Below are 13289 nucleotides of genomic sequence, written 5' to 3' on the forward strand. Positions count from 1 at the left end.
TAATTATTAAAAAAACTGCTGAACTGTGCATACAGGCAACAGAAATTGGTTATATCAACCTGCAAAACAAATGGGACTTTTACTTAAGCATTTCCTCTCATAACTGACTGCATGTTATGTGTTTGTAACCCTCCCTTTAATCATCACCTTTCAGGATCTCATTTTCAGGAAGCTCTTTCCAAATCCCAACTACAGTAGGGTTCCTTCATACTTGGCTCTCTAAATCTGACTTCTTGATTAGTCTAATCTCACCCACAGTCTGAACTGATCCAATATGCCAAGAGAAAAATAAAGAAAAATTTGCCCAGAATTAAGAAGCAAAAGCACTTAAAGTTCCCTTAATGAAATGCAGTCAGACTATAGAAAGGAATCAGCTATGAACCAAAAATTACTGACTGCTTTAAATACATGGAGGATACGCACGAGACAAAGAATTTATAAAATGCCTCCTGATGGACTGTTCTCAAACCACCAGCTATATTTGTAGACTTCAAATCCTCAGGAGATTTGCATTTCAAGCTACAAGGAAAGCCCCTAAATGCTGTCTGTTCCACAAAAGGTTTCAAAGAGTAGCCTGTGTTAAAAGATATCTGGAACAAGAGAATCTGTGCTAGTGGGGAGAAAGAAAGAAAGAAAGAAAAAGAACAAACAAACAACAAAAGAAAAAAACAAAACAGAAATGCTTTCCTAAATGTCTTAGCATATAACGAGGGATTTTTTTGTACTTCACTGATGAACTGTGACAAGCAGAAATTACGAAATTTTACTGTGAAGATTGACAAATCCGTTAATTCCATTAATCCCTTGCTGGAGCTTTAAATTTTCCTACAGAGATGTCTGTGTTAATGTATAATTTTCTTTACAGTTTTACATCAAGCCAGAAAAACACTGAAACCATTTATGAAAGTGATTACTTGGAAAAAGTAGGAAAAGTCAGTGAGATTTCAGAAAAATTCAGAGTAAAAAGTCTATCCTGTGTACTCTTTTTTCATGTCAACCCATGCCATGGTACTCATAAACTGAGAATGGACTAGGCAGGCTGTGTAGATGCAGACATCTAAGCTGCAGAAAGGCTAAACAGTGTGCAGCCTTGGAAAGCATGTGTTTTAATTGTCATTTTCACAAATGTTCTCAGCCCCATCATGAAGTTTTATTTTCTGCTTTGCAGAGAAGTAAATACACTGTGGATGAAGCGTTTAAACATTAAATCCATTCACTTTAAATTTTCACTGGGAAACTTAAATGGCAGAATTTTAAAAACCTACCGAAACCCATTCCTAGAAAAACAGCAAGGAGCAAATTCTCTCAGCTATAAACTTTAGACAGTTCCAGAACAAACTCTATGACAAATATGCAGTTCAAAATTTATTGCCTCCAGTTTCAAGCCAAACTGGGAAAGGACTCAGCCTTTTGTATCCGGTGGGATCACTGCAGAAAGACAATTGTGGTCTTTTCTCTAGGCAGAGGAAAATGCTGGCTACCTAATACATTCCTCTGAAGATCTTCAAACCCACCAGGAAGTACTTTCTTTAAAATGAAGGGTTCATATTTCACCAAGTAACGCACCTAAACAATAGTGACAGAGGATAAGAAAACTCTCCTGACTTTCCCTGAAACACCTGAAGGATTTATCAGTTACTGACGCTATTAAAATTAGGACAAATGCACATGTTCTTTCCAAGAAGTAGACACCTACACAGTAAACCGCTTTCAAGCATCTGAAAATGGAATTTTAGAAAAAGAGAAAAAAATGCATAAATATCCAGTTACCTAAAATAGTGAGCTGCTAGATGACCTACATATATACTATGTTACGTGAATTTACCACATGAAATATTCACAACTAAAAAAAATTGTGAAAAAACACAGGGTTTCCAAATTTGTCCTTTTCCTTCTGCTCGGTATGTACCATTATCTTCTGTGACTCATACTGACATTTTTTTAACTAGAAACTTCTTTTAAGAAAAGTGTTCTGCATATTTATCAATAGACTATCAGCTACTAAAGGCTCCTTCAGGAGTGGAAGCTGCATGTACTGCCATCATTACAAGCATATTCTGTACCATCAGCACTATATGCACAAACAAGCATTAACTACAAAAATCATACACAGGACTTGCTGGGACAAGGTCCTGCCTGCAGAGTGGCAGCTCAAACACTAAAAAATAAAATCCAGGTTTAAGAAAGGTTGAGTGATTCTGATGCACACTGAGGCAAGGTCTTGGTTTATAGTTCCCACTGAGTTTTGAGTTCATCCCAAGCCCTCCATCCCTGATGAGTTTAGCCAAGGTGGATGACCCTGCCACTGAAAAAAGCAAGATAGTGCACCTGTGGATCAGGGGTTCACAGCTTCTGCCGCACTCAGGTCCCAGCCCAGGCTATAAATCAGGCACCTGGAGCCCCAGAGGCAGAATCTCACTTCTGCAAACAGAACTGCTCCCTGTTTTCAGCTGCTCTCTGTTCACAGAGAACGCTGTTATGACCCCTGGTCATAAACCCCTTCTCTCCCCCTACATCCAACTCAAGAGTTGCTGCCATCCTCACAAGTAAGCTAAAAACACTATTCTCTATGATGAGAAAAAAAAAAAAAAAATTAAATCAACTCTGCCTGTTAACTTTGTTCTGAAATTGTGTAAGTCTCACACAACAGTAATTCTTACATACTTAAAATAGACAGATACACTCACCTAATTGGAAGGCTTTGGGTTTACTATTGTTATGGAAACAAAATGATGGCTTTCCAGCATAACCTTCTAAAACCAGAAGCCACACCTTCTCAGTGAATCAACATTACCACAGTTGCTAAGGAATGGCTAAGCATTTAAAGAAATCGTTTTTCCACAAACATATAATTGTTAGGTGTAAAATAGGTGTCATGAAACCTGCCATTTTTGCTATAATATTGTAAATTCACGCAATGGTGTAGCTACCACGGATTCTAATTTCTTACTGCCGTAACGAGATGCAGTTACACACATGCAGATGTGTTCTCATGCTTACAGTACCTATCCAGACCTGTTCAGTGAAACTGTCAGAAAACCATGCAGATTCATCACCAACTCTGACACAGCATGCATGCAATATGCAGCTGAAGTCTGCTCCTCCCCAGACTCCATTCTTTCCCATTTCTGTGCAGGACAGGAATCTAGCCTGTTCAGTACTACTCACAGTCCTAGTCCTATCTGTTCTTTTCTTTTAAATGCTACCCATGCTGCTGCCATTCAAATGTTATCCCTCTGAGGAAGACCATTCACGTTCAAACTTATCAATACGGAAGTCAATGATGCATATACAGCATCATTAGCATCAAAAGCACACCAAGATCGATGTTGAAACCTGCAAGATGAGAGTTAGAAACAGAACTGCATTATGAAAATCTTGACTGAATTTCAAGATTAGGGTGAGGGTTTTTCAATTACCACAAAAGGTAGTGGTATGGTGCCTACATAACTATCTACCCCTGATTCGAATATTGTTTATATCATCCAGAAATCTCAGAAGTTACTGAATACAGGAGTACTAATGAATAGATGGCCAGATTCAATTTCCTGAGAAAATCAGGTAAAATTTCCAGGAAATAATTTATTATGGCATTTCAGCACTTTCACAAGGAGAAAGTATTAAATGCTAGAGCTCTTGAATCTAGTACAGGAAGATTTGATTAAACCACAGAAACACACAAATAATCATAATTTAAAGAAAAAAAAATTAGAAGCAAACCATAGTTACATCTTGTCCTGATCTTTGCTAAATTATTTCAGAAAGCTCTGGATTTACTTTCTCAGGATCATTCAGTCTGGTAACTTTAGTGAAAAACAAGGCACTGGGCTCTGAAGAGAGTTCACTGAAAAAAAGTAATGCCCAGGCTAAGAATAGATAACCTAAAGGCTTTTTCTGGTCATAAATGTCTTATAAAAAAGCTAAGGATTTCCCTTTTCATATTTCACCTGCTTTTCTAATAGTAAAAAGTTACACCCAAAAACCAAGTCAAAATAATACCTAGGCTATAGGTCCATCTAGGACAAAGCAGCTATAATTCTGCTTGCCTCAGAGACCAGAGCAAGACTCTGGGCATACATGTAATGATAGTCTTCATTTACACAATTATTTACTAATAAAAGAGGTTGTGGTTTTATTTTTTAAACCAAAAGCATACAATCAAGCTATGCATTTCAATGTTTTAATAAACTGCCAGAGCTAAGCATACTATTTTAAAGGGAAATGAATCTTCAGAGTACAAAGTAATTACTCAGTACTTAGAGCTAGAAGAAGCACTTTCCTTGTTAGGAAATTTCACCCACTTCCCATTGTTGTCTGATATTAGCATTTAGCTGATTCAGGATAGAGAAGTAAGTATACTCAGATTAATGGATCACTAATCTCCTGAAGTATGGAAATTCTAGATTTGGAATTCTTGCACTAAAAATGTAGGTATTTATTGCAGAGGTACTCCTGCAGATTTAATAAACACTAATTGAGAATTCAAATTAAATCCAGTTATTGCACTTACTTATTCTTTCTTAAGCACAAGGAAAGTTTCTTTTTGTTCTGATTCAAGTCAGCATGAGCTTTTGGTCATATAACTCCAGAATTTCATCACTGCTGACTTACCTGTCATATAATAAGAAAACCTGCTATATAAACATAGCATTCAAGAGATTACATACCACAAAAAGCAAAAGCATAAGGAGACCACTTTTTAAACACAGCAGCCTTCCTGATTTCTAATGTAATGAAAAGTAATTGAGGACTGAAAAGGCCTCTCTTTGGAGGGCTCTTTCCATCCGAAAACTGAGGTCATATTGAATCCAGTTTATAGTAACAATATCTCAAGAAAACTGCTACACTTTCTTCTCCTAAATGAAAGAAAACAGTGTTATAAAGTAAAAAATTGATGCTGCTCTAGGAAGGTAATAGTGCTTCAGATGCATGCACAAAATTATCTCTTCTCATAAAGCCTGAAGTAACCACATTAGTCATTAAATGCAAAATTCATATGTTCTAGCAGTTACTTCAAGCAAATACGAAGCTGCCTACATAAATACCTACCCCACGATAGATAACTATAAACACAAAGGGAAACGTTACCTGTTTTTCATACAGATACCAAAAGTTAGTAATGTTAATTTATCAGCAAGTACATAGTCAGACATTTTAGTATTATCATTATTCTGGGCTTCCAGAGACTTACTAGAAAGAAAAATAACAACACTGACAACAGCATGACCTTGTTCATCTACAAGCTACCATTTTCAAGATTATTCTCTTTTAATATCAATATATCAGTAAGCCAGACACTCACAGGCAGATTCCTAATTTGCACAGAAGCCAGTCAAAATTTTTTATAGAAATATATTCATTATTCAGTGAACACCAGCTATCTGGGTTGGTATAGCTGTAGCTCTACCTTTTGCTAATAATGGGATTTAATAGGTGTTGAGAGCACAGTAAACTACTCTCTATCAAGTAACAACCACATTATGACCACACTCAGACTTTGTTTTACCTTTATTGTGTCCATCTCAGAAGACCCTTAAGTACAGAGCTCTGTACACCAGCACAAGTGCCATCACTTTTCTTTAGGCAGAGAGATGAATGTCCAGAACTCTAACTTTCATGGTTACGCATAGAAAACATCACTAATTGTTTCCAGGAAATACCAGATTACCATCAAACACATTTCTTCCAGCTTGGAGCTATGTAGGTCCCATGAGTCACTGTGCCCTTTTTTTGTTCACATCTAGTGCAGAAAATAGTCCAGAACTAGTGCAAAAGTTCTATCTGAGACTCCTACAAAGCTCTCTTAAGCTTCCCACAGAATCCCAGAGCTCACATTTTCTAACCATTCTGCAGAGGAATTCATTCTTTATCTCTGGATGTGATCTTGGTATTAAGAGTAATTATTCACTTAACAGTTGGCCCCAAGACTGTTAATGACAGCCCAACAGAAAACCTGTACATTAATGTTATGGAGTTTTTAAAGTTTCAATACTTTGTATTCAAAAATTTAGTATTTTTATTTTCATTGACTCTGTTCTGCCCTACAGCATTACTTTAACACACACTCTCCCCTACATTTTGTGTTGTTTCTGCCCACATCTGACGGGAATAAGCAGCAAGAAAACTTTTGCTCTCCTTCACCCATATGACCCTACTGAGTTATCACTGCACACCTTTGGGTTTGAACTGCAATTTTTGACATGATGCTTGTATCCTCTTTTTAATTTATTTATTTTTTTTCCTGTGGTATCATCTCCTCTCTAAGATGTGCTTTTCATTCTCTTGCTGTTGGAGTAAGGCCTTGCAACAAACTGTCACTGACAGCCCAGACTTTGGATCATCCATAGGACTGCTCCTGGATTTCACTTCCCAGGGACCATTTTCAGTCTTAGTGCCTGGCATTTTTAGGACTGACCACACTACGTTAAAGTTTGTTTTCTCAAGGCATTCCCAGAAATATCAGAGACATGCTTCTCTCCTGCCAGCTTGAGTGACAGACTTATGGTTAACCCCTGCTTCTCTTTTATCTGTGTAACTCCTGGGCCTATAGTCACTCTTCTTCACTTACAGTTTATAGAATTTCAGCTGGAGTATGGCATTCAAATCCACCCTAACTGGGTGTATATGGAACACTCAACTACATCATAACAAATCAAATTAATTACACAGCAGAGAACATTAATTACACTACTATGGTTTACTTGTAAATACCTATTTGCCAGTGAAACAATTCCTATTAGGATAAATAATAATTTAATTAATTCCTATATCCTTCATCTTCCAGACTGTATAAATGCATTCGTTTCCACATTTCTTATCCACAAATACACAATACCAATTTATTTGCAGCTCTAAAGGTGAATTATAGAGAAAAATAACACACAGGTCATTTTAAGACTACCTGGCAGTCCCTCTTGATATAGTCAGAAATGTTCAGAAAGCTTAGCTGTTCTGAACAAGTGGTCAAGCTTTATATTATAATACATTATAAGATCTCAGATTAAGACATTCTCGGAGCTCTGTGTTGACCCACAGCACATTGAAATTGCTGGGCATTTACAACTCTGGAAAGCTTCAGTGGAAGCCGGAAATGTTTAGAATTTCCCAGTATGAGGCCATTCCTATAGCAAAGGAGCTTGTGCCAGTCACGATATCTGTGGTATACATTTCATGGAAAAAATAAAAACAAACAAACAAAAAACACAAACAAACAAAAAAAACAAGCAAACTGCCTTTTGCAAGATGAAAAAAAGTGACTATTTAATAACTTACCCCTTCTGCCTTTTCTTCTGTGTTGGCCAGCATTTCTTGGAGGGCCCGCACTGACAGAGACTGCTCCAGCACAAAGGTGCAGATGGACAAATCAGGCGGAACATTCTAGGCGAAAGAAAAACATGCAATCACATTAGTGACAGATTTGCTAAATGGCACATTCCAGTGCTTCTGTTCTCCCTCAATTTACATGAATTTGAAAGATCTGCTGTGAAAGCCAGCCACATACAGGGCTACAACAGTTATGGCTTAGCCAGCAAGAGGAGGACAGTGATTCTTCCCCTCTGCTCAGCATTTGCAAGCTGACACTGGGGGTATTGGGTCATTGGTATTGAGACACTGGGAGGCAGGAGGGGATTATCACAGTCTTTACTCTACTGGCTGTAGCCAGACCTCATCTTTAAGATGGTTTCCAGGTCAAGATGAATTTTTCTGTAGTGGAAACATTAGTCATTGAGTATGAAGGCCAGCCAGCAGCTTGTCAGCCTTGCAGGGTAGTATGCTTTACCATATTCTGTTCTAAGCGGGATAAAACTGGAGTCTTGTATAAATAAATATTTAAGTTGTCATGATCAGGGGAAAAGAAAAAATCACTGAGCTATAGAAAAGAATTTTCCAGATTATTATAAAAATTCCTAGTAAAACTGAAATAGGTTTGCAATGGAAATGTCTAAGCTAAAAAGTAACAAAGTAACCCTAAAATTAGATTTTATGTGGGGATCTTTTCTTCTCTTGGTAGAATATGCAACCCCTACACACCTTTTCTTGCCTCCAGAAATTCTTTCGTGTTCCTTCTCTTTATCTTTTCATGTTAGTTGCATATTTTAGTTTAGGAATGCTTTTACTGACTATAGGAAATTGGTTTTATACATCATACTTTTACTGCTAAAGCTGTAAAACTGTACACTTATCCAAATTGTTCACAGTTTGAAGAAGCCTCTTCCAAGGCCTCAAACATTAAACTGTAAAAACTAGCTGCAAAACCATTTCATTCCCTCTTTTTCAAGAGGGTTTTTCTTTTAGTTTACTCGGAGTAACTCACACTTTCAATAATAGCTCATTAACTTGTTGTTCATTACTCCTAACTACAGTAATTTAAGTCTATTAACTAATTTTAACAATAGATCCTTTGTTACTTTCCATTATTTATATTTCAATAAATTAATATACACTTGTATTTGAAATTAAAGCTTTAGCCCAATCAAAAAGGATTAAATAGCTTCCTTTCTTGTATGGGATTTTGACTGCCTTATGCAGTAATACACATGAAATATTTTTATGCCAACACTTAGTATCAGGCCTCTACTTTACTTGTTAGTGTTCTTGTTAGCGTTTTTCTTTTGTAGTTACAGACACTACAACAGTCCTTTTCATGCTACTACTAGGCCAACAGACAACTAATTAGATTCTCTTACAAACAGCCTTGTAATGCAAGTACTATCATAAGCCCATACTTCACAAAGCATAAAAGAGAGCACTCAAAGATCACAGGTTGCAAGGTTTTTCTGCTCAGTAAACACAAGTACAATTTTCTGTTCTTGAAAGCCTCACAGAGATGAACTGCTTGACAGTCAACCTGCTCTCAATACTCCCCAGTGAAGACTGACTGACAAACAAGTCTGAAGAAAACAGATGATGCTACATTTTCTACATCTGTTTGGTTACAAGCAAACATATAAGTAAAACAGTCTCCATAACAATGTTACTACTGTTACTAGTGTTATTTAAAGCAAGATTTCTGCTGGCAGAATATGCTTCGCATGTTTCACATACAGTTTTGTGACCTATCAAAAATTTTTACTACTAAATCTACCCCACAGGTTATACACCCTAAAATGCAGAAAATCCTGCATCATTTCACAGTGATCAAACCAGCATAACAAGGATATTCCTCCTTCATCAATTCCATTCTTCTTTACATTCAAGACAGCCATGAGTATTTTCTTCCCTCCTGATTAAATCTGCGAATGGAGTCCCAATGAACATTTTTCAGCTACTCTCATAGCAGGTGAGTAAGACACACTTTGAGCAGACAGAGAGCAATAAAGGAGACCTGTATGAGATGATCTTGCTTTAATTAAGTGAAAGAGACTTCTTGCAGTCTAGCAAAATGTTAGAACCAGTTTCTTTTGCTTGAGACAAAAGGAAGAACACATTATCCTCCCTCATCTCTGCTGCATGAATGGCTAGGCACTTGGCAGCCCTCAAAGAGCTGAAGGAAGCCCTAAGAGCTGAAGGAAGATGCATCTACTGATCTTTGCAGTGAGCACGTGATTTGGACTCTTCCTCTCTGAGCTTCTCACCCAAATCTGCTCTACTGAAGACCCCACAGGCAGGGCTGCATACACTACACCCACCATGGCATGGACATACATGGGACAGATGGAGAACTGCCAGAATATTTAATTCAGACAGTTAGATCTCTGCACAACCCTATACAGTCTATTTCAATGATGATACCTATAAAGTTCTGGATTTAGAGGATGAGGCTTCAGGCTGGTATACAGACACAGATTGATGGTTCCTATTTGGAATAGCCCCCCAAAAATTAATAATTCCAGGTAACTACACTAAAAATATTATTCACAGCACATTTTCCATCTCATCAAAGCATAAAATAAAACAAGGAAGAAAAACCATAAGATTTACCAGTCCTCTAATTCTCTACCTATCTCCCATATTAACTCACAGAGAGATGGAGGATGACATATGAAAAGTAAAGGTATTCAGTATTATACGGCAGCCTAGCATTTCCTACTGAAAGATATTTTCATAGAGATTACATTATAGTATTTAGTTCCCAATCTGGAAAATTACTGCATAATCCAGAGGCTGCAAGGAAAAGCTGTAGCAATCAGTTTTGCAATATCAGGCTTTTTTCAGGACAGGTCAAATGTGTAGGCAGATAGTTTAGTGACTGCTTTGCTAAAATATGAACACACTGTTCAACCATTAAGAATTTGGAAGAAAATATTTTGCTGTCTAACAACCACCCACCAATGAAGTTTTAATAAAAAGCAAAACTACTTTTAACTACCCGGAAATTTTCAACATCTTAATGTTGAAACATCTTAAGATGACCAGTGCTCAAAATCAGATGTCTCAGCAGACATAAATAACCATGAAAACCATGAAAAATAAGAAAAATGGTTCATATTCTAAATGGGTTTATTTTGTTTTGTGACAGAATATGTAATGAGGTCCCCGTGCAGTCCAGGGAACCTGTATCACTTATCTTTGGTGTGAAAGATCAGTGGAAAATTATGATAAACAACAGCAGTATGCAAAATAGTTACTCTTCAATAATGTATTGGAATGCATTGTACATATAAAATGAAATGTAATCTACTGTATAAAATAACACTTTTTGATACATCTGCAAAAGCAATTATATTTTAATGATTTTTAACATAAAATATACCCAGTGACTTAAAAAGTTAAAAGTAGCAACTTTTTTTCCCCAGTAATTCCCAGAATTCAAAACATTACTGATTTTCTGTTCTTCTTTGCAGTTTTATCTTGTCACTTATTTGTCTATACAATCTAGTCACTGACAATTACAACCTAATACGCATGTAGCTTGATAAAAAAATAAATTACACAAACTAGAAATTGTGTATTAAGCTTCAAAAGCAGATTCATTAGTACTGCTAGAACAAAAATGAATTACTAACTTTTTGTATTGATCTTTCATTATTGTTTGTAATAGCAGAGTCAGCAAAACTAGACCAATTAATGCAGTTATTTTCTTATCTGCAGTTTTTAAAGCATGTCTATTACTGGAGTAATTGCTGGATTATTTAGAAAATTTGAGAGTCCCTTATTTTTCGTGCCATTTTAAATTATATTTATTGTGTACACTAACTTTTTGCAGCAATATTTGCATAGGAAATTATGCCTTACTCTGTGGGAAGCAGATTTGCAAATTAGATAATCACACCCTATATTAAAAAGGTATTTTGAGTAAAGCTTTTGAAATGCTATTTAAAAATATCTCTAACTCTAGTCCAACCCACAACTGAATAATGGATACTGGATGCATTCATTACACATTACTTCAGTTTTTAGTGAATTATTATTTACAAGCATACTGCACTCCAGCATGATGCAACGAAAGTAACAGGCCGAGATGTAAAATTCTGTCCCACTGTCATTACTCTGATGATCAGACAGTGCTAGCAAGCCACAACAACATGACCTGCTTGTATAATTTGATATATATAATCTTGTGAATGTAAATTTCTGCCTTTCACTAGTCCAAGACTGAAGAATAATAAATAGCATCAGCAAACACAGTTCTGCCTCCCAAGAAAAAGCAGCTTTACCTCAGCTTTATTTCTATTCCTAGTTATTTGCAGGTTTCCTAGCTGTTTTCCTAGGCTCAGCTCATGGTTATTTTTATTTCTCTTCTAACCAAAATCCCAATGAAAATTCTCTTGCAGGTTTTTCATCTATAACTGTATACTAAATATTCACATATCAGTGCCTTAAGAGCCACCTAACTAAGCAGCCTGATTTACGAAGCATCCACAGTTTACATCAGTGCCAAAAAATGAGATGTGGGTGTTCATAACTTTTTTTAAAACTAACACATTTATTAGATGCCTAACTTTGAGAATCCAAGTAGGAGGATTCAGAAAATTAACTTTAGTACAGAATTAAGCAAAACATCTGTAGTTCTATTTGTGGGAATAGCCTGAAAGAAACTGTACCCATCATCTATTTTCTAGTTACATTTAAATTTATACATCTCAGTCTTTTTGGCAGTCCTTTTTACTTAAATGAGATTCTGTCTGGTGACAGTGATGAAACACAGTCAGTATCATCAAGCAAAAACATCCCTTTCTAGGACTCCACATAGAAGGCACAGCTTTCCATGTTTTCAAGCTTGCCATAAAACAAAAATGGACCCTGCATAGAAATATGTGGCTCTGACAAGTCCCATCAGCTAAATAGGATGAACTAGAGCCACCAAATCCGAAAACAGAAAAGGTGGAGAATGAATTATGAGTCTTACACTTTCAGTTCTAGAAGAGAGGACCTTTCAATAACTGTGTCAAGCTCCTAACTGTTCATTGTGGGAAGATCATGAGGCTTACATGGATGCCTCCTACAAAAAACTTGCTCTCAGTCACTTAGTCTATTTCAGTGTGAAACAATCACTTTCTGTACCATGGATGTATTTTCCATCCAAAATAGTTGTTTCCATCAAAAGCAGATTAATTTACAACATTCAAAACTGTTTGTGATACTGTCTCTGAAAACTGTAATGTCCCTACGTTTTTGGAAGAGTGGGAGTGGCTTTTTATCACAAGTATGCTTTATCACAAGTATGTTTTTCATTTTTTCTAGGAAAAACTTTGAAAATCTGGTCAAGTTCTACTTCTAATTTTTCACATAGTAAAAATTCTCCTGTTAACAATTGAAGCTTTAAAGGTTCCTTGCTCACAGGACAGCTGTTTCAGGGGAAAAACCTGAAAAACTTACAGGAGTAGCCAGAGAATGAAGCCAGAATAGGGTCCAAAATAAAAACACCACAAACCAGCAACAAGGGAAAAGACCATCAACACAGGTCAAAATGGCTAGTGGGAGAACTGCAAATACATTGCAATCAATTAATTTTCAAAGCCTAGAACACAAGACAGTTCTAAGTCCTCAGTGGTTCTTATAATCATATTAGTTGCCTAAACCACTAAGCGCTGATAACCTGCATTATAACAGATCTTGTTTATCTGACCTAAACAACTTGCTTTAATTTTTCAAAATAGATTCTATTCTTGTGGTCACATATACAAAGTTTCCCTATTGTACCCACATTTCTGTGTGCAAAATTCTCTCTTAAATGAAGCATTAGATATGACAAACCCAGCAGTGAAAAAAATCTCGAACAAACTTCATGTTGATATATCAAAGATAAAAGCCCATCTACGCCTTCTTCGTCTTATCACAAGGAGTTACTAGTTTTTAACCATATGAGTTATGACAATAGTGAAGACCAAAATCCTTCCCTATTTTTA

The 13289-nt window shown here is 36.4% G+C and overlaps 1 protein-coding gene across 4 annotated transcripts in view; it reads right to left on the minus strand.

Moving 5' to 3' along the window:
* The window catches only part of RYR2 (ryanodine receptor 2), a 380163-nt gene that overhangs the window by 260188 nt on the left and 106686 nt on the right, over nt 1–13289 (minus strand). For all 4 annotated transcript variants that reach the window (XM_065680202.1, XM_065680204.1, XM_065680203.1 and 1 more), the window contains exon 3: nt 7273–7377. In XM_065680202.1, the coding sequence (XP_065536274.1) occupies nt 7273–7377 (105 nt within the window). The remainder of the gene's footprint in view (nt 1–7272; nt 7378–13289) is intronic.

Source organism: Lathamus discolor, chromosome 5 (genome assembly GCF_037157495.1).
Source record: "Lathamus discolor isolate bLatDis1 chromosome 5, bLatDis1.hap1, whole genome shotgun sequence".
NCBI lineage: Eukaryota > Metazoa > Chordata > Aves > Psittaciformes > Psittacidae > Lathamus > Lathamus discolor.